Raw genomic sequence first — 27,180 nt, forward strand, 5'->3', positions numbered from 1 at the left:
AGGCATGGGGAGGCTGGAACTGACACACTTTCCTCTTAGCCAACCAAGGAGAGGGTGAGCCTTCAACTCCTGGTCTAGCAGCAGACCCCAGGCATATCCTAACAATCTGAGATAATGCAGGGCATTAGCAGTCATCTGACAGTTAGCAAGCGCTCAGCATATGGCCAGTATCACTTAAAGTGAGAACTTTCTCATCAAAGAGAAAATGAATTAAAGAAGAAGAGAAGCCAACTACTGCAGAGTCCAGATGAGAGGTAAGAGCCAGAACGAAGGCTTTGGCAACAGGAATGGAGACAAGAAGATGAGGAATATTTAAAATTAAACAGGGGGCTTCCCTGGTGGCATAGTGGTTGAGAGTCCGCCTGCCAATGCAGGGGACACAGGTTCGTGCCCCAGTCCGGGAAGATCCCACATGCCGCGGAGTGGCTGGGCCCGTGAGCCATGGCCGCTGAGCCTGCGCGTCCAGAGCCTGTGCTCCGCAACGGGAGAGGCCACAGCAGTGAGAGGCCCGCGTACCGCAAAAAAAAAAAAAAAAAAAAAAAAAAAAGAATAGCTGTGAAAAGAGAAATGTGCTAAGTTCTAAATGCGCTGATACAGCATCTACCTTTTCTAAGCTTTGTAGGCTCATCCTACTGCATTTCCCTTCCCTGTAAAATTTCTCTGGGCATTATGTATAACAGGAGCTCAATAAATAATGTTTGCTGAATGATTAAGTCACTCACAAACCAAGGTACTCTCAGTCCAAGCTACACCCATTTCACAGATGTGAACACTGAGGTTCAGAAATGCAGGCCCAAGAGTATTCAGCTAGTAAGTGACATAAGCAGAGATGTGACCTGAATTCTGAGTGACTTCAAAACACTTTTTATCTCAGGTGACTACCTTCCTTAAAATGTCTGAGGAGTTGTCAGAATAAAATCACATTCCTTAAATCTGCACAGAAGATGCTTTACAATCCATCCACAGGTTACTTCGCCCCATCTTGTCTTTTCACATTGTACTTTTTTTTTTTTTGCGGTATGCGGGCCTCTCACTGTTGTGGCCTCTCCCATTGTGGAGCACAGGCTCCGGACGTGCAGGCTCAGCGGCCATGGCTCACGGGCCCAGCCACTCCGCGGCATGTGGGATCTTCCCGGACCGGGGCATGAACCCGCGTCCCCTGCATTGGCAGGCGGACTCCCAACCACTGCGCCACCAGGAAAGCCCCACATTGTACTTTTTCAATACCTCATAACTCCCAAAATTTCATGTTATTTTATGCCTCTATGGCTTTTCCCTCTGCCCAGAATACCTTGCCTTTTCTGAGATACTGTCCCTGATCCTGATGCCAAGAGCACAGGTGATTAGTCAGTCCTCTGGCCCTTGTTACAGGTATAGTTACTATTGCTGTGGTTACTTGTCTATTTATCTGCCCTACTGCACTCTGAGCACAATGAATACTAAACCCACGTTAAAAGTCATTCGTATATTGCCAGTGCCAAACACACTAACCGGCTTGTGGCCACGTGAGTGCCTGGTAACTGTGTGTGTGAAATGAAGGCCTTGGTCAAATGAAATACAAGAAGCGGATGGAGGAAGGCAAATGAGGTTCATTTCTATAGGCAGAGAGCACTTACAGTTCCACTAGTTCTTTATTAGGTGACAGGATATGGGCAAGATGTGGGCCTGAAACCCCCCCAAAACAAAACAAACAAATGTCAACGCAAAAAGATCAGTCAAGAAAAGGGTAATCAATAGAATGAACAATTTAGGAAGGTGATGAAAAGCACTATAACTCACATTTTTTCTCCTATATATTTTTCCTTTTTATCTGCTAGTCAACTTTCTTCTTGTCTCTTTATCTTCAGATGTAAAAACTTCCTAGTAAGGTCCGTAAGTAAGCATGTATATATGTATGTATGTATGCATGTACACACAAACACAGGATTAAAGGACAGGACTATAAGCAGATGTATTTGGTCAGGTTTTCATGGCATGTGGGTTATACTATGGAGATATTATGTGAATAAAAGAATGTCAGGGTTCCAGTTCAAGATGGAAGATCCTGATCTCACCTCCTCCACACGCACACTGAAATCTACAGCTACACATTCAACAATTTCCTCTGACAATAACCTAAAAACTGGCAGAGCAAGGCCCTCCACATCACCCAAACCAGAGAGAAACCACATCGAAGCAGGTGGGAAAGGCTGAGACACGATCTCACTATCAACCCCACCCTGGTGCAGCGACCCACAGTCGGGAGGGAACTCAAAACCCAGAGCTTCTCTCTGAGGAGCAAAGGGCTCATAACCCACATTGGGCACCCCGATTTTTAAGACTGGCAGCTGAAAGATGAGCCCCCAAAATGTCTGGCTTTGAAGACCAATGGGGCTCAAGCCCATGAAACACATGGGGTGTGGCAAATCGAGGAATGGCTCTGAAAGGGCTTGTGTGCAGACTCACCTGCACCAGGGCCCAGCACAGAAGCAGCCTTTTGAAATCACCCAGGCTTTACGTGAAAGAGACTAATTTCCTAATTTTAAAGCAATGGCCGAAGCAGCAGAGGCCTGCTGGGATGCTCTCCAGGGATGGAGACTGGTGGACACCATCTTCCTGCTCCCCCTCTGCCATTTTATGTTTGGTGACCCAGTTTTTATGTTTGCTACCCAGAGGACACCCCTTGATCACCTGGTTCTGGCAGTCAGAGGGGCTTGTGTTCCTGGGTCCCATGGGACTGTAACAATCAGAGAGACAGTTCTTGGCAGACTGCCACTCTCAGGACACCACACAGACAGTTGACAGAAACACTTCCCTAGTCTCTCTGAGAAAGTGGCCTATTTGTTTGTCCAGGAGTTTTGGCCTTAGAAGCAGGTTTCTGGTTTGGCACACATTAACGACTACAGAGGTGCTTTCATGGAACAGAGGCTGGGAGATGCCATTTTGCACTCACCCTCTGCCTTGCTATAGCTCACCAATATCTCCCAGAAAGGAGCTTGTGTACTCCTCTGGAGCCCTGATTTGTGCAACTGCTACCCAAGCGACGCATCCAAACCTGGAGGCCAGCAAGGCTTACGGTTGTGGTCCCACAGCAATATATATATATACATATTTGCATTATTTAAAAAAACTGATACCTAAGGTTTTGGCTTCCATTCAGCCTGAATCTAGGTGCTGACTGAGATACTCCCCTTTGGGACACTGGCCTTGGCACATCCTCAACTACTGGGAACCAGTAAAAATAAAATAAGCTTCTTGGACAATCACAAAGGTTTGAAAGACACGAAGAGCTAGGGCAGGGTTAAACAGTAAGGTTTATCTCCTATGGTCAACCCTTTAAGACTGGGAAAAGTGGTTGTTTTTCATCTATTGCACAGAAACCAACAGAGAATCAAGCAAAATGAAGAAACAGAGGAATGTGTTCCAAACAAAAGAACATGATAAAACCCCAGGAAAAAAGAAAAAAAATGCTAATGAAACAAAGATAAGTAATTTACCTGATAAAGAGTTCAAAGTAATGGTCGTAAAGATGCTCACTGAACTTGGGAGAATAAACATGGTGAGAATTTTGACACAGAGACAGAAAATACAAGAGAGTTCCACACAGAAATCACAGAACTGAAAAATATGAACTAAAAAATACACTAGATGTGGGAATTCCCTGGCAGTTCAGTGGTTAGGACTTGGCACTCTCACTGCAGGGGCCCGGGTTCAATCCCTGTGCAGGGAACTAAGATCCCAAAAGCCACACAGTGTAGCCAAACAAACAAACAAAACAAAACACTAGGTGAGTTCAACATCAGACTAGATAAAGCAGGAAAAAAAGGATCAATGAACCCAAGATAGGGCAGAGGAAATCACCCAAACAGAGCAGGAAAAAGAAAAAAGAATGATAAAAAAAAAAATAAAGATACCATAAGGGACTTGTAAGAAAACATCAAGCTGAGTAATATTCACACTTTAGGGGTCCCAGAAAAAGAAGAGAGAGAGAAAAGGGCAGAAAACTTATTTTAAGAAGTAAGGGCTGAAAACTTGCCTAACCTGGGAAAAGAAAAAGACATCCAGATCCAGGAAGCCCAGAGAGTTCCAAATAAGATGAACCTAAAGAGACCCACACAAAGCACATTATAATTAAAATGCCAGAAGTTAAAAACAAGGAGAGAATCTTAAAAGCAGAAAAAGAAAAATAATTTTTTATACATAAGGTACCTCATAAGTCTCTCGGTTGATTTTTCAGCAGAAACTGCAGGACAGAAGGGAAGTGGCATGATATATTCAAAGTCATGAAAGAAAAAAAATTTCGAACCAATAACACTTTAACCAGCAAAGTTATTCAGAACTAAATAAGAGGTAGAGTTTTCCATACAAGCAAAAGCTAAAGGAGTTATCACTACTAAACCAGCCTTACAAGAAATGTTAAAGGGATTTCTTTAAGCTGAAAAAAAACAGCACTAATTACTAAGCAGAAAACATATCAAAGTATAAATCTCACTGGTAAAGGTAAATATACACAAAGGTAGTGCACTAACCACTACTGAAACTAGTATGAAGATTAAAACACAAGGGACTTCCCTGGTGGGACAGTGGTTAAGAATCCACCTGCCAATGCAGGGAACACGGGTTCGAGCCCTGGTCCAGGAAGATCCCAAATGCCGCAGAGCAAATAAGCCCGTGCGCCACATCTACTGAGCGTGCACTCTATAACCCGCGAGCCACAACTACTGAGACCATGTGCCACAGCTACTGTAGCCCGCACACCTACAGCCCCATGCTCCACAAGAGAAGCCACCGCAATGAGACGCCCATGCACCGCAATGAAAAGCCCACGCACCGCAACAAAGAGTATCCCCCACTCACTGCAACTAGAGGAAGCCCGCATGCAGCAACGAAGACTCAACACAGCCAAAAATAAGTTTTAAAAAAAACAACAAATAAATTTATTTTAAAAAAAAGATTAAAAGGCAAAAGTAGCTAAATCAAGTAAACAACCTAACTTTATACCTCAAGAAAAATCTCGAGTAAACAACATAACTGTATACCTCAAGGAACTAGAAAAGGAAGAAACAAGGCCCAAAGTTAGCAGAAGGAAGGAAATAACAAAGAGAAAAAATAAGTGAAACAGAGACTAAAACGACAATAGAAAAGATGAGTGAAACCAAGATTTGGTTCTTTGAAAAGATAAAACTGACAAACCTTTAGCTAGACTCACTCAAAATCAAAAATGAAAAAGGAAGCATTACAACTGACAGTACAGAAATACAAAGAATAATAAGCTACTATGAAAAATTATATGCCAACAAATTGGACAACTGAGAAGAAATGGATAAATTCCTAGAAACATACAACCTTCCAAGACTGAATCATGAAGAAACAGAAAATTTAAACAGAATGATGACTAGTAAAGAGATTGAACCAGTAGTTTTAAAACTCCCTACAAAGAAAAGTAAGAGACCAGACAACTTCACTGGTGAATTCTACCAAACATTCAAAGAAGAATTAATACCAATCCCTCTCAAACTATGCCAAATAACAGAAAAGGAGCAACACTTCCAAACTCATTTTACAAGGCCAGCATTTCTCAATACCAAAATAGACAAGGACACCACACAAAAAAGAAAATTACAGGTCAATATCACTGATGAACATAGATGTAAAAATCCTCAACAAAATGTAAGCCAACTGGATTCAACAATACGTATATTAAAAGGATCACATACCACGATCAAGTGGAGTTTATTCCAAAGATACAAGAATGGTTCAACAATCGCAAATCAATGTGATATACCACATGAATAAAATGAAGGATAAAAATCATATGATCAAGAGAGACCTTCAAGAAGGTGGAGGAGTAAGACATGGAGATCACCTTCCTCCCCACAAATACATCAAAGATACACCTACATGTGGAACAACTCCTACAGAACACCTACTGAGCACTGGCAGAAGACTTCAGACTTCCCAAAAGGCAAGAAAATCCCCATTTACCTGAGTAGTGCAAAAGAAAAAAGAAAAAACAGAGACAAAAGAATAGGGACGGACCTGCATCTCTGGGAAGGAGCTGTGAAGGAGGAAAAGTTTCCACACACTAGGAAGCCCCTTCACTGGCAGAGATGGGGGGTGGGTGGGGGGGAAGCTTCGGAGTCACAGAGGAGAGTGCAGCAACAGGGGTGCAGAGGGCAAAGCGGAGAGATTCCCACAGAGAGGATCAGTGCCACCAGCACTCGCCAACCTGAGACGCTTGTCTGCTTACCCTCCAGGGCAAGTGGGGGCTGGGAGCTGAGGCTTGGGCTTTGGAGGTCAGATCCCAGGGAGAGGACTGGTGTTGACTGCGTGAACACAGCCTGAAGGGGGCTAGGGTGCCACAGCTAGACAGGAGAGAGTCTGGGGAAAAGTCTGGACCTGCCAAGGAGGGAAGAGACCACTGTTTTGGGGGTGTGCGAGGAGAGGGGATTCCTTCCCCGTGTGCCCACAGAAGGCAGAGTACCGCCTAAATGAGCTCCTGAGATGGGCGCCAGCCACAGCTATCTGCTCATATCCCAGATACAGGCATGAAACGCTAATGCTGCTGCTGCCACCAAAAATCCTGTGTGCCAGCGCAGGTCACTACCCACACACCCCCGGGAGCCTGTGCAGCACACCACTGCCAGGGTCCCGTGATCCAGGGACAACTTCCCCAGGAGAACACACGGTGCACCTCAGGCTGTTGCAATGTCATGCTAGCCTCTGCCGCCACAGGCTCGCCCCACATTCCAATTATGACTACCGTACCCCTCCCTCTCCCTGATCTGAGTGAGCAAGAGAGCCCTGATCAGCCGCTACTTTAACCCCCTCCAGTCTGGGCAGGGAACAGATGCCTGAGGGCGACCTACACACAGAGGCAGGGTGAAAACCAAAGCTGACCCCAGAAGCTGAGCAAAAAAGAAGAGAAAGGGTAACTTCTCCGTGCAGCCTCAGGGTTAGCAGATAAAACCCCACAATCAACTTGATGAACCCTGCAGCTGTGGAATACCTGAATGGACAACGAATATTCCTAAAACAGAGGTGGTGGGCTTTGGGAGCAACTGTAGACTTGGGGTTTGCTTTCTGCAACTGATTTGTTTCTGATTTTTATGTTTATCTTGGTTTAAGTTTTAGTGCTTGTTATCATTGGTGGATTTGTTTATTGGTTTGGTTGCTCTTATTTTTTTATTTTACTGTTTATTTTCTTTCTTTTTTCTTTTTTTTCTTCCTTTCCTTCTGAGCTGTGTGGCTGGCAGGGTCTTGGTGCTTCACCCGGATGTCAGGCATGAGCCTCCAAGGTGGGAGAGCTGAGTCCAGAAGACCACCAGAGATCTCCCGGCCCCACATAATATCAATCGGCGAGAGCTCTCCCAGAGACTCTGTCTCAACGCTAAGACCCAGCTCCACCCAACGGCCAGCAATCTCCAGTGCTGGACACCCCATGCCAAACAACTAGCAAAACAGGAACACAACACCACACATCAGCAGAGAGACTGCCTAAAGTCATACTAAGTTTGCAGACACCCCAAAACACACCACCAGACATGGCCTCGCCCACCAGAAAGACAAGATCCAGCCCCAACCACCAAAACACAGGCACCAGTCCCCTCCCCCAGGAAGCCTACACAAGCCACTGAACCAACCTCACCCACTGTGGACAGACACCAAAAACAATGGGAACTACGAACCTGTAGGCCGTGAAAAGGAGACCCCAAACACAGTAAGTTAAACAAAATGAGAAGAAAGAGAAATATGCAGCAGATGAAGGAGCAAGGCAAAAACTCACCAGACCAAACAAATGAAGAGGAAATAGGCAGTCTACCTGAAAAAGAATTCAGAGTAAGGACAGTAAAGATGATCCAACATCTTGGAAAGAAAATGGAGCAAATACAAGAAACGTTTAACAAGCACCTAGAAGAACTAAACAGCAAACAAACAATGATGAACAACACAATAAATGAAATTAAAAATTCTCTAGAAGGAATTAATAGCAGAATAACTGAGGCAGAAAACAGAGAAGTGACCTGGAAGATAAAACAGTGGAAATAACTGCTGCAGAGCAGAATAAAGGAAAAAGAATGAAAAGAATTGAGGACAGTCATAGAGATCTCTAGGACAACATTAAACACACCAACATTCAAATTAGAGGGGTTGCAGAAGAAGAAGAGAAAAAGAAAGGGCTTGAGAAAATATTTGATGAGATTACAGTTGAAAACTTCCCTAACATGGGAAAGGAAATGGTCAATCAAGTCCAGGAAGCATAGAGAGTCCCATACAGGATAAATCCAAGGAGAAACACACCAAGACACATATTAACCAAACTATCAAAAATTAAACACAAAGAAAAAATATTAAAAGCAGTAAGGGAAAAGCAACAAATAACATACAAGGGAATCCCCATAAGGTTAACAGCTGATCTTTCAGCAGAAACTCTGCAAGCCAGAAGGGACTGGCAGGACATATTTAAAGTGATGAAAGGGAAAAACCTACAACCCAGATTACTCTACCCAGCACAGATCTCATTCAGATTCGATGGAGAAATCAAAACCTTTACAGACAAGCAAAAGTTAAGGTAATTCAGCACCACCAAACCAGCTTTACAACAAATGCTAAAGGAACTTCTCTAGGCAGGAAACACAAGAAGGAAAAGACCTACAAAAACAAGCCCAAAACAATTAAGAAAATGGTAACAGGAACATACATATTGATAATGACCTTAAATGTAAATGGACTAAGTGCTCCAACCAAAAGACACAGACTGGCTGAATGGATGCAAAAACAAGACCCATATATATGCTGTCTAAGAGAGACCCACTTCAGACCTAGGGACACATACAGACTGAAAGTGAGGGGATGGAGAAAGATACTCCATGCAAATGGAAACCAAAAGAAAGCTGGAGTAGCAATTCTCATATCAGACAAAATAGACTTTAAAATAAAGACTATTACAAGAGACAGAGAAGGACACTATGTAATGATCAAGGGGTCAATCCAAGAAGAAGATATAACAATTGTAAATATTTATGCACCCAAGATACGAGCACCTCAAGACGTATGGCAAATGCTAACAGCCATAAAAGGGGAAATCAACAGTAACACAACCACAGTAACACAATAACAGCCATAAAAGGGGATATCGACTTTAACACCCCCACTTCCACCAATGGACAAATCATCCAAAATGAAAATAGACAAACACAAGCTTCAAATGACACATTAGACCAGACGGACTTAATTGGTATTTATAGGACATTCCACCCCAAAACAATAAAATACACTTTCTACTCAAGTGCTCATGGAACATTCTCCAGGATAGATCATATGTTGGGTCACAAATCAAGTAATTTTAAGAAAACTTGGTAAATTTAAGAAAACTGAAATCATATCAAGTATATTTTCTGACCACAATGCTATGAGACTACATATTATGAGAAAAAAACTGTAAAAAGTAAAAACACATGGAGGTTAAACAATATGCCACTAAATAACCAAGAGGTCACAGAAGAAATCAGAGGAAATCAAAAAATACCTGGAAACAAATGACAACAAAAACATGACGACCCAAAACCTATGGGATGCAGCAAAAGCAGTTCTACGAGGAAAGATTAGCAATACAATCCTACCTCAAGAAACAAGAAAAATCTCAAATAAACAACCTAACCTTAAACCTAAAGCAATCAGAGAAGGAAGAACAAAAAAACCCCAAAGTTAACAGAAGGAAGGAAATCATAAAGATCAGATCAGAAATAAATGAAAAAGACATGAAGAAAACAATAGCAAAGATCAATAAAACTAAAAGCTGGTTCTTTGAGAAGATAAACAAAATTGATAAACCATTAGCCAGACTCATCGAGAAAAAAACGGAAAGACTCAAATCAGCAGAATTAGTAATGAAAAAGGAGAAGTAACAATTGACACTGCAGAAATAAAGGAACATGAGAGATTACTACAAGCAACTATATGCCAATAAAATGGACAACCTAGAAAAAATGGACAAATTCTTAAAAAAGCACAAACTTCCGAGACTAAACCAGGAAGAAATAGAAAATATGAACAGACCAATCACAAGCACTGAAATTGAAACTGTGATTAAAAATCTTCCAACAAACCAAAGCCCAGGAGCAGATGGCTTCACAGGTGAATTCTATCAAACATTTAGAGAAGAGCTAACACCCATCCTTCTCAAACTCTTCCAAAATACAGCAGAGGGAGGAACACTCCCGAACTCATTCTACGAGGCCACCATCACCCTGATACCAAAACCAGACAAGGATGTCACAAAAAAAGAAAACTACAGGCCAATAAGACTCATGAAATTAGATGCAAAAATCCTCAACAAAATACTAGCAAACAGAGTCCAAGAGCACATTAAAAGGATGATACACCATGATCAAGTGGCATTTATCCCAGGAATGCAAGGACTCTTCAATATATGCAAATCAATCAATGAAATACACCATATTAACAAACTGAAGGATAAAAACCATATGATCATCTCAATAGATGCAGAAAAAGCTTTCAACAAAATCCAACACCCATGTATGATAAAAACTCTCCAGAAAGTAGGCACAGACGGAACTTACCTCAACATAATAAAGCCCATATATGACAACCAACATCATTCTCAATGGTGAAAAACTGAAACCATTTCCTCTAAGATCAGGAATAAGACAAGGTTGCCCACTCTCACCACTATTATTCAACATAGTTTTCAAAGTTTTAACCACAGCAATCAGAGAAGAAAAAGAAATAAAAGAAATCCAAATTGGAAAAGAAGAAGCAAAACTGTCACTATTTGCAGATGACATGATACTATACATAGTAAATCCTAAAGATGCCACTAGAAAACTACTAGAGCTAATCAATGAATTTGGTAAAGCTTCAGGATACAAAGTTAATGCACAGAAATCCCTGGCATTCCTATACACTAACAACGAAAGATCAGAAAGAGAAATTAAGGAAACTATCCCATTCACCAATGTAACAAAAAGAACAAAACACCCAGGAATAAACCTACCTAAGGAGGTAAAAGACCTGTATGCAGAAAACTATAAAACACTGATGAAAGAAATTAAACATGATACAAACAGATAGAGAGATATACCGTGGCCTTGGACTGGAAGAATCAACATCGTGAAAATGACTCTACTACCCAAAGCAATCTACAGATTCAATGCAATCTCTATCAAACTACCAATGGCATTTTTCACAGAACTAGAACAAAAAATTTTACAATTTGTATGGAAATACAAAAGACCCTGAATAGCCAAAGCAATATTGAGAAAGAAAAACGGAGCTGGAGGAATCAGACTCCCTGACTTCAGACTATACTACAAAGCTACAGTAATCAAGACAGTATAGTACTGGCACAAAAACAAAAATACAGATCAATGGAACAGGATAGAAAGCCCAGAGATAAACCCACACACATACGGTCACCTTATCTTTGATAAAGGTGGCAAGAATATACAATGGAGAAAAGACAGCCTCTTCAATAAGTGGTGCTGGGAAAACTGGACAGCTACATGTAAAAGAATGAAATTAGACACTTCCTAACACCATACACAAAAATAAACTCAAAATGGATTAAAGACCTAAATGTAAGGCCAGATACTATAAAACTCTTAGAGGAAAACATAGGAAGAACACTTTATGACATATATCACAGCACGATCCTTTTTGACCCACCTCCTAGAGAAATGGAAATAAAAACAAAAATAAATAAATGGGACCTAATGAAACTTAAAAGCTTCTACACAGCAAGGGAAACCATAAACAAGACAAAAAGTCAACCCTCAGAATGGGAGAAAATATTTGCAAACGAAGCAACTGACAAAGGATTAATCCAAAATATACAAGCAGCTCATGCACCCCAATATTAAAAAAACAAACAACCCAATCCAAAAATGGGCAGAAGACCTAAACAGACATTTCCCCAAAAAAGATATACAGATTGCCAACAAACACATGAAAGGATGCTCAACATCACTAATCATTAGAGAAATGCAAATCAAAACCTTAGTGAGGTATCACCTCACCCCAGTCAGAATAGCTATCATCAAAAAATCTACAAACAATAAATGCTGGAGAGGGTGTGGAGAAAAGGGAACCCTCTTGCACTGTTGGTGCACCTGTAAATTGATACAGCCACTATGGAGAACAGTATGGAGGTTCCTTAAAAAACTAAAAATAGAACTACCATATGACCCAGCAATCTCACTATTGGGCATATACCCTGAGAAAACCATAATTCAAAAAGAGACATATACCACAGTGTTCACTGCAGCACTATTTACAATAGCCAGGACATGGAAGCAACCTAAGTATCCACTGGCAGATGAATGGATAAAGAAGATGTGTCACATATATACAGTGGAATATTACTCAGCCATAAGAAGAAACGAAATTGAGTTATTTGTAGTGAGGTGGATGGACCTAGAGTCTGTCATACAGAATGAAGTAAGTCAGAAAGAGAAAAACAAATACCGTATGCTAACACATATATATGGAATCTAAAAAAAAGGTTCTGAAGAACCTAGGGGCAGGACAGGAATAAAGACACAGACGTAGACAATGGACTTGAGGACACGGGGAGGGGGAAGGGTAAGCTGGCACAAAGTGAGAGAGTGGTATGGACATATACAGACTACCAAATGTAAAATAGATAGCTAAGTGGGAAGCAGTTGCATAGTACAGGGAGATCAGCTCGGTGCTTTGTGACCACCTAGAGGGGTGGGATGGGGAGGGTGGGAGGGAGACACAAGAGGGTGGGCATACATGTATATATGTATACATATAGCTGATTCACTTTGTTATACAACAGAAACTAACACAACATTTTAAAGTAATTATACTCCAATAAAGATGTTTTAAAAAATCATAGGATCACCTCAATAGATACAGAAAAGGCATCTGACAAAATTCATCATCCATTTATGATTAAAAAAAAGTCTCAACTAAGTTGGTACAGAGGGAACATACCTCAACATAACAAAGACCATATATGACAAGCCCACAGCCAACATCACAGTTAATGGAGAAAACCTGAAAGCATTTCCTCTAAGATTAGGAGGAAGGCAAGGATGCCCACTACTGCCACTTCTATTCAACATAGTATTAGAAGTCCTAGCCAGCACAATTAGGCAAAAAAAGAAATAAAAGGCATCCAAATTGGAAAAGAAGAACTGCCACTATTTGCAGATGACATGGTATAATATATAGGAAACAATAAAGACTTCACCAAAAAACAAAAAACTGTTAGAACTAATAAACAAATTCAGCAAAGTTGCAGGATACAAAAATCAATATACAGAAATCTGTTACATTTCTATACACTAATAATGAAGTATCAGAAAGAGAAATTAAGAAAACAATCCCATTTACAAGTGCATCAATAAGAATAAAATAACCAGGAATAAAGTTAACTAAGGAGGTTAAAAGTCCTGTACACTGAAAACTGTAAGACACTGATGAAAGAAATGGAAGAAGGCACAAAGAAATGGTAAGATATTTCATGTTCATGCATTGTTAGAATATTGTGAAAATGTCCATATTAACCAAAGCAATCTACAGATTCAATGCAATCCCTATCAAAATTCCAATGCCATTTTTTCACAGGAATAGAACAAACAATTCTAAAATTTGTATGGTACCACAGAAGACTCCAAATAGCCAAAGCAGTCTTAAGGAAGAAGAACAAACCTGGAGGATTAACACTCCCTGATTTCAAACTATATTGCAAAGCTATAGTAATTGAAATAGTAATGGTGCTGGCATAAAAACACAAACACGGATCAATGCAACAGAACAAAGAGCTCAGAAATAAACCCACACATATATAAATTAACTTATAACAAAGGAGCCAGGACTATTCAATGGGGAAAGGATGGTCTCTTTCATCAATGGTGTTGGGAAAAGTGGAGAGCAACATGAAAAAGAATGAAACTCAACCACTAATTTATATCATACACTCAAGATGGATTATAGACTTGAATCTAAGACCTGAAAGCATAAAACTCCTAGAAGAAAACAGTAAGCTACTTGACAATGGTCTTGAGGATATTTTGAATCTGACACCAAATGCAAAGACAACAAAAGCAAAAATAAATAAGTGGGACTACATCAAATTAAAAAGCTCCTAGGGCTTCCCTGGTGGCGCGGTGGTTGGGAGTCCACCTGGCGATGCAGGGGACGCGGGTTCGTGCCCCGGTCCGGGAGTATCCCGCGTGCTGTGGAGCGGCTGGGCCCGTGGGCCGTGGCTGCTGGGCCTGCGCGTCCGGAGCCTGCGCTCCGCGGCGGGAGAGGCCACGGCAGTGAGAGGTCCGCATACCGCAAAAAAAAAAAAAAAAAGCAAAGGAAACCATCAACAAAATGAAAAGGCAACCTACTGAATGGGAGGAAATATTTGCAAATCATAAATTTGATGAGAGGTTAATATCCAAAATATATGGGCTTCCCTGGTGGCGCAATGGTTAAGAATCTGCCTGCCAATGCAGGGGACATGGGTTCGAGCCCTGGTGTGAGAAGATCCCACATGCTGCACAGCAACTAAGCCCGTGTGCCACAACTACTGAGCCTGCGCTCTAGAGCCCGTGGGCCACAACTACTGAAGCCCACGCACCTAGACCCTGTGATCTGCAACAAGAGAGGCCACAGCAATGAGAAGCCCGCACACCGCAACAAAGAGTAGTCCCCGCTCGCCACAACTAGAGAAAGCCAGCGTGCAGCAACGAAGACCCAACGCAACCAAAAATAAATTAATTAAAAAATATATATATATGTAAAGAATTCATACAACTCAATAGCAAAAAAACAGTCCAATTAAAAAATGGACAGAGGAGTTGAATAGACTTTTTGCCAAAGACGACATACAAGACAAGATGGCCAACAGACATGAAAAGATGCTCAACATCGGTAACATCAGGGAAATGTAAATTAAAACCACAATGAGCTATTCCCTTACACTGGTTAGAATGTCTATTACCAAAAAGATGAGAAATAACAAGTGATAGAGAGGATATGGAGAAAAGGGAACCCTTGCACACTGTTGCTGCTGGAAATGTATAATGGTGCAGTCATTATAGAAAACAGTATGAAGGTGCCTCAAAAAATAAAACTACCATAGGATCCAGTGATTCCACTTCTGGGTATTTAACTGAAGAAAACAAAAAAAGTAACTTGAAAAGATATATGCACCCCCCATGTTCACTGAAGCATTATTTACAATGGCCGAGATATGGGGAAAAAAACCTAAGTGTCCATCAACAAATAAATGGATAAAGAAAATGTGTATAATACACAAAATATATACATAATGGAATAGTATTCAACCATAAAAAAAGAATGAAATATTACCATTTGCACAACATGGATGAACCTAGAGGGTATTATGCTAAGTGAAATAAGCAGAGAAAGACAAATTCGTATGATCTCACTTATATGTGGAATCTTTCAACAACAATAAACTCAGAGATAAAACAAACTGGTGGTTGCCAGAGGTGGAAAATGGGTAAAATGGGTGAAGGGGGTCAAAAGGTAAGAGCTTCCAGTTACAAATAAAGTAAGTTATGGGGATGTAATGTACAGCATGGTGACTATAGTTGATACTGTACTGCATATCTGAAAGTTGCTAAGAGAATAAATCAGAAAAGTTCTCATCACAAGAAAAAAATTCTGTAACTATGCATGGTTAACTAGACTTACTGGGATGATCATTTTGCAATATATAAAAATATCAAGTCATTATATTATACCCCTGAAACAAATATATGGTATATGCCAATTATGTCTCAATAATAAAAAAAGAATGATAGAACAGAAGATCCATAATAGCCTACATTATAATAAGGCTCTAGTCTAATGTTCTCTGCTGCCAGTTTCAAATCTTCTGAATTAACAGGAGATAAGACCTCCAGGCATCTCTGACAAATGTTACCTGTAACTTATTATCAAGGTATCAAGATAATAGAAAACATTACTACTATTAGTTTATTGTAAATATATAAACTATTTACAAATTATCAAGGAAAAACAACTCAAGCCTTCAGCAACGAAATTTTCAATTTATTCAACAATTTTTTCAATTGTTGAAAACAGCAGTTTAACAGGCAACTAAAAGGAAAGAATCTCATGATCTTTGGAGCTTAAAATAAAAAAAGTCCTTGACAACATGGTCATCAATGTCTATGTTCGGCCACAAATATATGAACTAGTACCTACAGGAAGTTACTTACAACTCAATCTCATCAATTTTTTTCAACAAATATCCCTCAAATAATAGCACAGTTCTTGGCCAAAGAGAATCAGAGATCAGTACAACAACAAATAAAAGTGAAATGAACTATAACCTACTACTGTTCCCACTTACATCATAGACATGTTGGGGCAGAGAAAACACAAATGCAATCTTTGTTTCAGTCTTCAAAAAAAAAATATTAAAAAAAACCTCAGTCTCTGAATACCTACTATGCACAAGGCACTAGAGTTTAAAATGTGATATATCAGCCGGTAATACAAGACTCATGCCTACCTCTGCCTATTTACCACTCATCACAAAACCAACTTTCAAAGGATAGGATTGTCTTGTCTATGCATTTTTCCTCCTAGCGATTGGCTTAACTCAAAGAGAAGGGGCAAAACAATGCTTTTACGTTTGCAAGGCTACTGTATTACATTAAAAATTAGGGCTCTTCAACCACAAGAGGCACCAATACTCTCCAAGTTTTTACAGCAGCTTTTTCATCAAAGTAGATAATTTTTTTTAAGTGGAGCTTTTCTAAAGTATATTTAAACTGAAAAAATCTATATTTAACAAAACATAGTAAAATATTTTATTTTCACTGTTAAGGGAACTGTAAAGATACCTCCCCCCTAAGCCACGATAATGTTTCTATCTAATCGGTTTTTGCCTTAACCAGATGACAATGCTTTATATAAACTGCCTTTACTTCTTTCTTAGAGTTATTATTCTACAGGACTGAGTGTTAGCACATAGTAGGTTCAAAGGAACATTTTTAAAGAGTGAAAAGCAAGGGTCTACCTTTTGCACCCTTTAGGTTATCACCCTTTGTTCACTGAGTTCCCACACCTTAGCTTGCAACCTCTATTGCTTCAACCCTCTGAAACAGCAGTCCCCAACCTTTTTGGCACCAGGGACCAGTTTCGTGGAAGATAATTTTTCCATGGACCGGGTGGTGGGGGGGCTGTTCAGGCGGTAATGTGAGCAATGAGGAGCGGCAGATGAAACTTCGCTCACTGGTCCACCGCTCACCTCCTGCTGTGCGGTACCAGTCCACAGCCCGGGTGTTGGGGACCCCTGCTCTAAAACACCCATCCAACCTCACTTCCTGCCTTTGGGGTAAATTGACCTCATCTTCAAAGAAACCCTCTGACTCTTCCACAAAATCTCGTATGCCATTCAGTGTTGTTCTGCATTTCCAGGCTTAGTGTGTGGAAGACTGGAACTAAGGACATGAGATTGGAAATAAGGACACAGACTGAAGTTTGTCAGATATCCAGCCATACTTCTGAGGTCACAAAAACCAAAGTAAAAATTAAATTTACCAAGGCCATAATACAGTGAACAAGATACAGGGCTGCCTCCTCAGAACTTTGGAAAATAAACAGAAAAGCAAAAATTAACTTCTCTAATTTATTTAAGCAGATCAACAATAAACACCATCATACATTGCTGAGGCCCTAACTTCAGAAGAGAAGAAAAGTGTCAATCGCAATGTAAAGATAAGCCATTCACTACAGGAACTATATCTATCTACGGCATCAGGAAGGCTTACCAATGTGCACCAAAAGGTTTTCTACACTGTCCATTTGTTGAGAACTGACCTCATTAGGAAGGCTGACGATCTAAGCCCTAAAGCATCTTATCAAAAAACTAAATAATCTTGCTTTATAACCTATAACAGATAGAAGGAATCTTTTTAGTGAGCAGACTTCTGAGTAAGAAAAGCTTTAAAACACTACACTAAAGGTGGCAACTGTAAGGAAGCCAAACAGGATGTGCTTAGCATACCAACAGAGTTTATTAACTTAAGAATGTGATTTTAAGTATCCCGAGTTTGAGAGATAAAACTGAATATTTTTTCCCTTAACATTTTTTTAAATTAATTTATTTTTGGCTGTGCTGGGTCTTTGTTGCTGCACGCAGGCTTTCTCTAGTTGCAGCGAGCAGGGGCTACTCTTTGTTGCGATGCACTGGCTTCTCATTGCGGTGGCTTCTCTTGTTGCGGAGCACGGGCTGTAGGCGCATGGGCTTCAGCAGTTATGGCTCTAGGCGCACAGGCTTCAGCAGTTGTGGTGCACGGGCTTAGCTGCTCCATGGCATGTGGGATCTTCCCGGACCAGGGATCGAACCCATGTCCCCTGCATTGGCAGACGGATTCTTAAACACTATGCCACCAGGGAAGTCCTCTCTTAACTCTCTATGTAATCTTTTGTTAAAAAAAAATATCTTTAACATTGCACTTGTATCCTAGGACATCAACATGTAAATTGGCTAGTAATTCCTGTTTTGTTCTCTAAGGCATCTGACTATCTATAGTATTACTAAATCTGATTTGCACAATCTGTAAATATTGTGAAACAGTGAAAGAGGTTTCAAAGTATTCTGAAGAAAATATACAGAAGTCTGGTCAATTTCCACACACTCTTGGCCACTTAAATAACATTTCTAATTAGGTTATAAGTAAAGAGGATTTCATTATATTACAATTTTGTTTTAAATGGCCTCCCTCCCTATACTGGTACTGTCAAGAGGGAAAAACTATGTTTATTACTGCTCTCTATATAAGCTATTCTAAGCACTCTATGCACAGTAGTCTATGTCATTTAGAGAAACTATGAGGTTTTGATTTTATTATAAATATCCAAATTTATTAGACGTATGAATATACACATTCCTCTGAAATAATTCCTCAACCAATGAATGACTGAAAACTTCCAAGCTGAAAATGATAACACACTTGGGCAAATAAAGACCTTCTTTCCTGGGAAATGACTTCTTAAATCCTATCCTGGAAAAGAGGAAGAAAAAAAAAATAGAGTATGTCTCACACAATCATAATTTAAGTGACTAATATGCCATTTTATTTTAAATAAATAATGCTAGTGATTCAAATTATCACAACCATCAGACCAATGACAACACAGGCCCTCTAGTATATTTTAACACGTTAATTAGCATTCTTTTAACTATTTTTCATTTCTAACCTGTAACTTTTACTTTTTTTACTATTTTTTTTTCTATTTTTTAAAAAACTTTTATACAATTTTTAAACATTACTGTCTTAACCTGTGACTTTTAAAGACCTAGAGTTGGAGAATTGGTGTTTTAGACATAGCCATGTGCTGGTAATATCTTCCCCCATTTGTTTCCTACCTTCTCAAACACAGTAAACAAGCCATTCTAGAATCAGACACATCATCATCCAACATACATAATTAAAGAAACTACATGTGTACTTTTAGATTTACATTGTTTAATAAATCCAAGTGACATTTTGTGTTAATTCCAAAATAAGTTCATCCACTAGATAAAGAAAATAAAAACTAAAAATCCTAAGTCTCAAACTGAATAATAAGTTTTAATAAAATCATCTTTCTATACAATTTTTTTTTATGATTCACGATCAGGAGTGAGAGATTATAGAACTGTGGAATCAGACTAAATATCTAACTATACAATGTTTCTGAATGGCTATTATAAACAATACAGACTTTAAAGACTCATTCAGAGACACATTTGATTCTGAAATGTATTATTCAGTGTTGTTTTTACTAAGTGTACCATCCATAGGACTTTTTTTTTTTTGCGGTACACGGGCCCCTCACTGTTGTGGCTTCTCCCGTTGGGGAGCACAGGCTCTAGACGCGCAGGCTCAGCGGCCATGGCTCACGGGCCCTGCTGCTCCGCGGCATGTGGGATCTTCCCGGACCAGGGCACGAACCCGTGTCACCTGCATCGGCAAGCGGACTCTCAACCACTGCGCCACCAGGGAAGCCCCTACAATCTTTTAAGTTCTTTGTCATAGGATGAAATCTGCATTTGCTGGTCTGTAATTGGCATTTTGGAGAACAGGCAAAACAGTGAAGCATGGTTCCCTATTGGTTCATCCAAGGTCAAGGAAAAGAATCATATTCCCAACCCCTCCAATATAATTTAAGTTCATGATCCTAATGGCTCAAACTCGTCCTAGTCAAGTTCAAACTTTGAATTTCTTATGAATATATCTATTGATGTCCTTTGGATATTTTAGGATTAAAAAATTTAAATCACAAACTGCAAAATGAATAATCAAGTACTAGGTTTTTGATCTTAATATTTGTTTCAGCCTAAGTTTACAACAGTTGAAGTGTTTGATTCTTAAAAATGTATTGAAGCTTTCTATTTGTAAAGCCTCTTTAGGTTCTATCAGACATTTGAATAAGACAAAAGCTTTGTCCTCAATGAGCTGACAAAACAAATATAGAAAAACTATACTACAAGACATGGTGGAGATGCCATGAAGAAAGTTTTGGAAAATACCATGGACCTTTAGAGAAGGAAGATCACAATCTGTTTTGGGTCAGAGAAAACAACTTGAACCAAGTCATGTGGAAAAGGGAAGTGAGCAAGAAACATGTTCAGGAAACAATGAAAGACACAGCTTGGCCAGAGCCCAGTGCACAGGGAGGAAATAAGATTCCAAAGACAAGAGCCATGCTGCCTGTAAAGGGCTCTGAAGTCAGGCTGAGGACATATAATAAAGTCACTGTGTGTGGCTGTGCTACAAGCAAGACTGTGCCTCTTGGGGGTGTGAAAGTAACGAATAAATTACACTGAAAGCATAGGGACAGAACATATTACTAAAGCCGGCAATAAATCAGAAAAGGGAGTAACGGGGATCTGAACCAGGTGGCCCCCAGGTGACGGTGGGAACGGAAAGGTGATGTTGCACTTAAAATCTACTGCACGTGGTAAAGGAGTTGGTATTTGGAGCAATGAAGGCAGGGGAGGGCGAGTGCGAAGCCGGTGCCACAGTTCTTAATCTGGATGACCAGAAGAAACTAAATACCTAAGTGCCCTAACAAAAATAGGAAGTCAAGGGGAAGAACTGAGATTTTTGTATTGTTAGTTCAGGGGAAGGCGGTGCAAATGAGATTCTGGTCTGGACTTGTTACATTTGAGGAATCAGTTGCAAACATTTGGCACACAGAAACATCACTGAGTACTGAAGGCGGCTCCATCCTGAGGAGATTTCAGCCCTCTCCACAGACAGGATAGTTAAAAGGAGTGTGAGTAAACAAGGCAAAAATGAAAACATAGATGGAGGCAGATTGGAGAATGACTCCAGTTAGAGAATGGGGGGGGGCAAATAAAACTAACTACTGATCTCAGGTAAGACAAGAAGCAAAATGTCGGAAGATGGCTCTTACCATTCGCTAGAATGTGTCAGACACTAAAAAGGACCCAAGAAATATAAGTATTGAGAAAAATAAAAGTCCACTGGGATGTGGCACTGAGAAGTTCTGTGATGTTTAATAAGTCAGGAGGTAACGACTTGGAAAGGGGAGATGGTTAACAGAGAGGAGTCACTTATCTTAGAAGTCTTTTAAAAGATAGAAGAGTGGACTTCTGTCTCTTATTTCCAAGGCAAAGAAATACAGTAAAACTCTAATGAAATCCTGTAGTGCAAACCCACTGGAGGGGAAAAAAAATCCCTTATTTATTACTATTTGATGATTTCCATGGTGTAAGTACTACCACCGTGGCTGATTTCAAGATGCCAATGGTTGGCAAAATTCCTGAAAATTTAGTAATAACTCTGGACCACCACTGCAAACTGCTACTCTGTGGTCTACTCTGCAACTCAGCAATTCCGTGACAGCCTTCCTCTAAACTCACCTGATACTTAATTATTCTCTGGGACAACCTTGCAGCAATTCACAGAAATCTACCCAGCTCTCCTTACATATTGCTTTCTCAACTGTATTACAACTGAAAAGGGTTAGATGTTGAAAGCCAAATGGCTCCCAGGCATGCATGTCTTCACTAAGAAGGAAACAACAAGAATTACATACTCCAAAAAGCCTTCAGGTGACCTTTTTTATAATTGTTTCCTTTGTTAATGTCATTGTCCCTTATAAATCTGAGATGTCTTGAGAATAGGGAACTTGATTCAGACTTCAGTTTTCCCACAATCCACTTGGCTCTTGGGATAGTTCTATTGTTGATCAACCAATTAAAAAAATTTTTAAAGTGAGCTCTGTATCAATGAAGGAATAAGTAACGAAGTATCAGTGGAATAAGCAAAAGAAACATGAACCAAACATCCTATCGTGGTGAGAGGCAGCAGAGATATGTGACAGCTCCTTAGACTAAATCCAGATACCTAGGGGTCTCCAATCCATCCCTGCTACTTGCTGGTGGGATGCTAGCAGCAGTCCCAGTTGCAGTTCCACCTGAAAAATGGGAACAGTAATACCTAGCACACAGGGTCGACCTTAAGGTTTAACATGAACATATTAGGGAACACCCAGCAGGAACAGGTACTTGCTTGTTACAGTTCACAATGCCATACCAGTTTGTACACTGGACACTGATCAAGTGTATCACCAAGAGCACCAAGGAGGCCCACCTCTAACAAGGGACTGCGGCTGGTTAGCTGCTAAGGATAGTTTATAGTCCGTCCCCAGTGACCTCCTGCTATCACCCAAAACCACAAATTCCTTTCATGGCTGTGCCCTGGACTCCCAAGTCCCACAACAACATGGAGGCCAAAGAGTCCTCCTAAAAGCAATCTGAGAGCCAAAAATGTTGTGACAAAGGAGAGGGTAACAAGCTAACAGGTTCTGACTTGTATTCACACGGCCTGCAGCATCTTACCTCAACAAGGAAGTTCATCAACAAACCAAAATAATGGACCTATTCATCATATAAACAAAACTCAAGAGAAGAACCTAGTTTCTAATATTTCACAACTCTTCCCCTCTGTCATCTTTCCAAATACCCCTGTCTGTCATGATACTTTATATTCCCTTCTGTCATTTAGTTTTTCATATGCTAATTTCTCCCGACATCTGAAATAGAATTGTTGTCAAAATATTAAACATATATGGGGGGTAACATAGAAGTTTATTTACTTTCCAATCTGAATGACTGGCCTTGAGAAATAGGGCAATAATGTTCATAGCAATTTAATTTTTCCACTAATTAACTGCTATTCATCTACTGCCAAGTGCATGAAGTTACAGGTAGAAAAGAATAATACAAACAGTATATTCGTATATCAAAAAGTTTCCCATTAGAACCCTCCTAAACTGTTGATGGGAACGTAAATTGGCGCAGCCACTATGGAAAATAGTACGGAGATTCCTTAAAAAGCTAAAAATAGAGCTACCATATGACCCAGCAATCCCACTCCTGGGCATATATCCAGAAAAGATGAAAACTCGAATTTGAAATGATACATGCACCCCGATGTTCACAGCAGCACTATTTACAAGTGCTGGAAGACATGGAAGCAACCTAAGCGTCCATCAAGAGATGAATGGATAAAGAAAATGTGGTATATATATACATTGTGTGTGTGTGTGTATACACACACACACACACAATGGAATATTAGCCATAAAAACTAATGAAATACGACCGTTTGCAGCAACATGGATGGACCTAGAGATTATCACACTAAGTGAACTAAATCAGAGGAAAACAACTATCACATGATACCACTTACACGTGGAATCTAAAAGAAAATGATACAGATGAACTTATTTACAAAACAGAAGCAGATTCAGACATAGAAGACAAACTTATTACCAAAAGGGAAGGGGGGAGGGATAAATTAGGAGTTTAGGATTACCAACTACACACCACTATATATAAAATAGATACACAACAGGACCTACTGTATGGCACAAGGAACTATATTCAATATCTTGTAATAACCTATAATGGAAAAAAACCTGAAAAGAATATGTGTGTGTGTGTATATATATATATATACACACATATATACACACTGAATCACTTTGCTATACACCTGAAACTAACACTACATAGTAAATCAACTGCACTTCAATAAAATAAAAATTTTTTAAAAAGCTTCCCGTTAGACATCTGTCCCACCACTTCCATAAAGTTTCCTACACATAGTGTGTCTTCTGAGAAGCAAACGCACACATCTCTCCGGTAACGCCAGAACACTTGGAAGCAAAGGAAGATCTCCATTTGAGAGATTACTGACTCTGAATTTGCTACCCATATCGTGTTAATTTTCTTTCTATAAAGCATCTGTAAATTAAACGTCCTCTGAAAGCTCAAGCCACAGACTCACTCCCCCAGCCCCTTTCCCTCATTCTGGGCTCCTCCTTCCCCCGACACTCCCTTCCCTCCCGCGGCTTCTGGGGTGAACGTGGGCTCGCCATCCAACACTGTCCCGAAGAAGCGCCGCCCCTTCCTCAGGCTCCCGAGACGCTCGGCCGGGTGGCACTTTCGTTCTCGCCCCGGGATGGACCGAGCACAGCGCGAACCTGAGGTCCGAAGCCGCGCTCGGAAGTGGAGAGTGACTCAGCCGTTTCCCATAACTCGAGTCAGGTGCAGGGACGCCGGTCAGCACTCGCGGGCCGCGCTGGGGGCAGGGCTGGGTCCGCAGCCGTCTCTGCCCGGAAGGAGACCTCAGCGGACGACCAGCCCGGACCGAGTGCCGGGTCACCCCCGCTGCCCGCCCCGCCGAGCCGCTGACACGACCCCGCGGCGGCCCCTCCGCGCGGGGGTCAAGCGGCCTCCCGGCGCTGCCTGGGTCACACTCAGACCCGAAGGGCGCCCGCCGGGGGCAGAGCGAGACCAGGGCTTCTCCTCCCGGCGCCGCGCGGATTCGCGCCGGGGCCGGACGACAGAGCCGCCGGGCGAGTTAAAGAGTCCTCGGCGCTGCCCGCGCGCCCGAACCTGACGTAGCCCCCGCCACACTTACTTCTCATTAGCGTCCACAGAGTCCACCTCCACCTCCTCAGCCGCCATGGCCGCCGTCGCCGCGCGAGCTTCCGGCTGTACTTCCAAGCCGGCTGACAGGCCGACTGGGAGGCCGGGACCCGCCGCCGCCCTTAAGGCCGCCGCCAGCGTAGGCGTCGGCCGCCCCATCGCGTGACCGGGCGGTGCGGCCGCGCGCTTGCGCGTGCCGGGCCATCTGACCCCCCCCTTCATCCACCAGTCACGCATGCGTCCTCCCGTCCGACGCGCTCGGGTGTGGGCGCTAGGCGGGGCAGTCAACCTGGGGGAAACGAGACTCGCCCGGCAGAGTTAGGTGGTAACTAACTTCAGTCATAACCGTATTAATGCATCATCCGCTGATATTGATTGTCAGGTGCTGGGCACTGGACAGGCACCTAGCAGTTCCCTGGGGAATGAGGCGCGACCTTGCCCTGAAAGAGTCCATCTAGTATTCGATAGATGCTGCAATAGCGAATGGAAATGCTGTAATGGAGGAGCTGTGTGGCCTGCCGCCGGCCCTTCCTCGCAGGTGGGTGGCCTAGGGGAGAGGGCGACCTTTAGTCAGTTGATATTCACTGATGTGCGGGACACTACTCCAGACCCTGGAGTTACTGTAGTGACCAAAACCAGCAACTCCTGTCCACCCCGCGCTGTGTACACACGGGAGGAGTGTAAAGTGTCGGCGTTTAGGTACTTATGAGTTCTTGAGAGGACATCACTAATGTAAATATCAACACTTCTTGACCTGTTTTCAAGCCTTTTAACCGTCAGATACTACCTGCTTTTGTATTTATATCATTTTCTGCCATTCATTCATTTGTATTTACCGTTTGCCTACTATGTCCCCACTCTGTTCTAGGCGCTTAGAAACAATGGATTGAAGTAGGGCTCACTTCTTTACGGAGCCTACGCTAATATATTACCCTTTATTTTATTTTATTTATTATTATTATATTTTTTTTGCGGTACGCGGGCCTCTCACTGTTGCGGCCTCTCCCGTTGCGGAGCACAGGCTCCGGACGCACAGGCTCAGCGGCCATGGCTCACGGGCCTAGCCGCTCCGCGGCATGTGGGATCTTCCCAAACCGGGGCATGAACCCGTGTCCCCTGCATCGGCAGGCGGACTCCCAACCACTGCGCCACCAGGAAAGCCCTACCCTTTATTTTGACGCAGTTCATCCCTCTCCTTCCCTAACTCTCCTCTCTGTCTGCAGCCTCTTTTTCTCTCCTCTGAGTCCCCCTAAACCAGACAGTTTCTATCACTCATCTGACACTCAGATTCTCAGCCTTGTCTACTTGTTGTGGCTTTTTAATGGACATTAATCAGTATTCTTCCAACTACACTGGAAGTTCCTTGAGGGTAGGGATGGTGTCTTCCGTGATTCAGGGGGAAGAAAAGCAACTCATAATCCCTTGGGCATAGCAATAACTAATAAATATTCTTATTGTATTTGATCCAATTCATAAGTATGTTAGGGAAGACTAGGACATATGAAAACACCGTTCCAGGAATTCATGGTGTTGCAATGTGTCTGCAGAAACTGACTCTCGACTATCTCCACCTATCAGACCATATCCATACTGGGGACACCTCTTTCTATATGGGCCAGACAGGTAATTGAGGACTCTGCTGCGTGGAGTACAGTCCCAACCCTGTGGTACTGAGTCCAGTATCAAAACCTAAGAATATGGCAGCAACTCCTGCAGCACCTTCAGAAACTTGGACTGGCAAGTATGCGCCCTCAAGACTTTGTGGACCTGGAGCCCACTCTCATAGATGCCTATGGCTGCTGCACAGTTTAAAAAAAAAAATCATTGATCCAATGCTGGAGTTTATCCAGAAACTGACAGAGCAGTGCATAGGGCTATGGGATTTCATGATCTTCCCCAACTCTGGGGATATCTCTGCCCAGGCTTCACTTTGCTGCTGGTGGAGGAGCTGTCCTTGACTATGGCAAGAAGAAGTCCAAGCTGGTGTCACCCAGCCCCTGGGTGCTGCCAGCAGTGGAGGAACCCCTGCTGCTCCATTGTGACTGCCACACCACCCTGGAGTTCCTGGACTGTGTCTTCTTGGGAGACAGTGAGACCAACGTCTTTTGATGCAACCTGTACCTGGACAGCTCCTCCTGTACCACCCTCAGTCACTGCTTGGCCAGACCTCCATCACTGCCTCCCTGTACTTTGGTGGTGCCCTGAGAGCACACCTCCCAGAGTTC

The 27,180-nt window shown here is 41.8% G+C and overlaps 1 protein-coding gene across 3 annotated transcripts in view; it reads right to left on the bottom strand.

Annotated features, from left to right (window-relative positions):
• ABHD5 (abhydrolase domain containing 5, lysophosphatidic acid acyltransferase) overlaps positions 1-25,192 on the bottom strand; it is a 45,984-nt gene extending 20,792 nt beyond the window's left edge. For 2 of the 3 annotated variants that reach the window (XM_060022225.1, XM_060022224.1), the window contains exon 1: positions 24,948-25,129. In XM_060022225.1, coding sequence (XP_059878208.1) covers positions 24,948-25,114 — 167 coding nt within the window. In that variant the 5' untranslated portion in view covers positions 25,115-25,129. Of the gene's footprint in view, positions 1-18,956; positions 19,008-24,947 lie in introns of all 3 variants that reach the window. The other variant, XM_060022226.1, reaches the window with a different exon arrangement.
• Between the last annotated feature and the right edge of the window lie 1,988 nt (positions 25,193-27,180).

The sequence above is a fragment of the Delphinus delphis genome, chromosome 10 (genome assembly GCF_949987515.2).
Source record: "Delphinus delphis chromosome 10, mDelDel1.2, whole genome shotgun sequence".
NCBI lineage: Eukaryota > Metazoa > Chordata > Mammalia > Artiodactyla > Delphinidae > Delphinus > Delphinus delphis.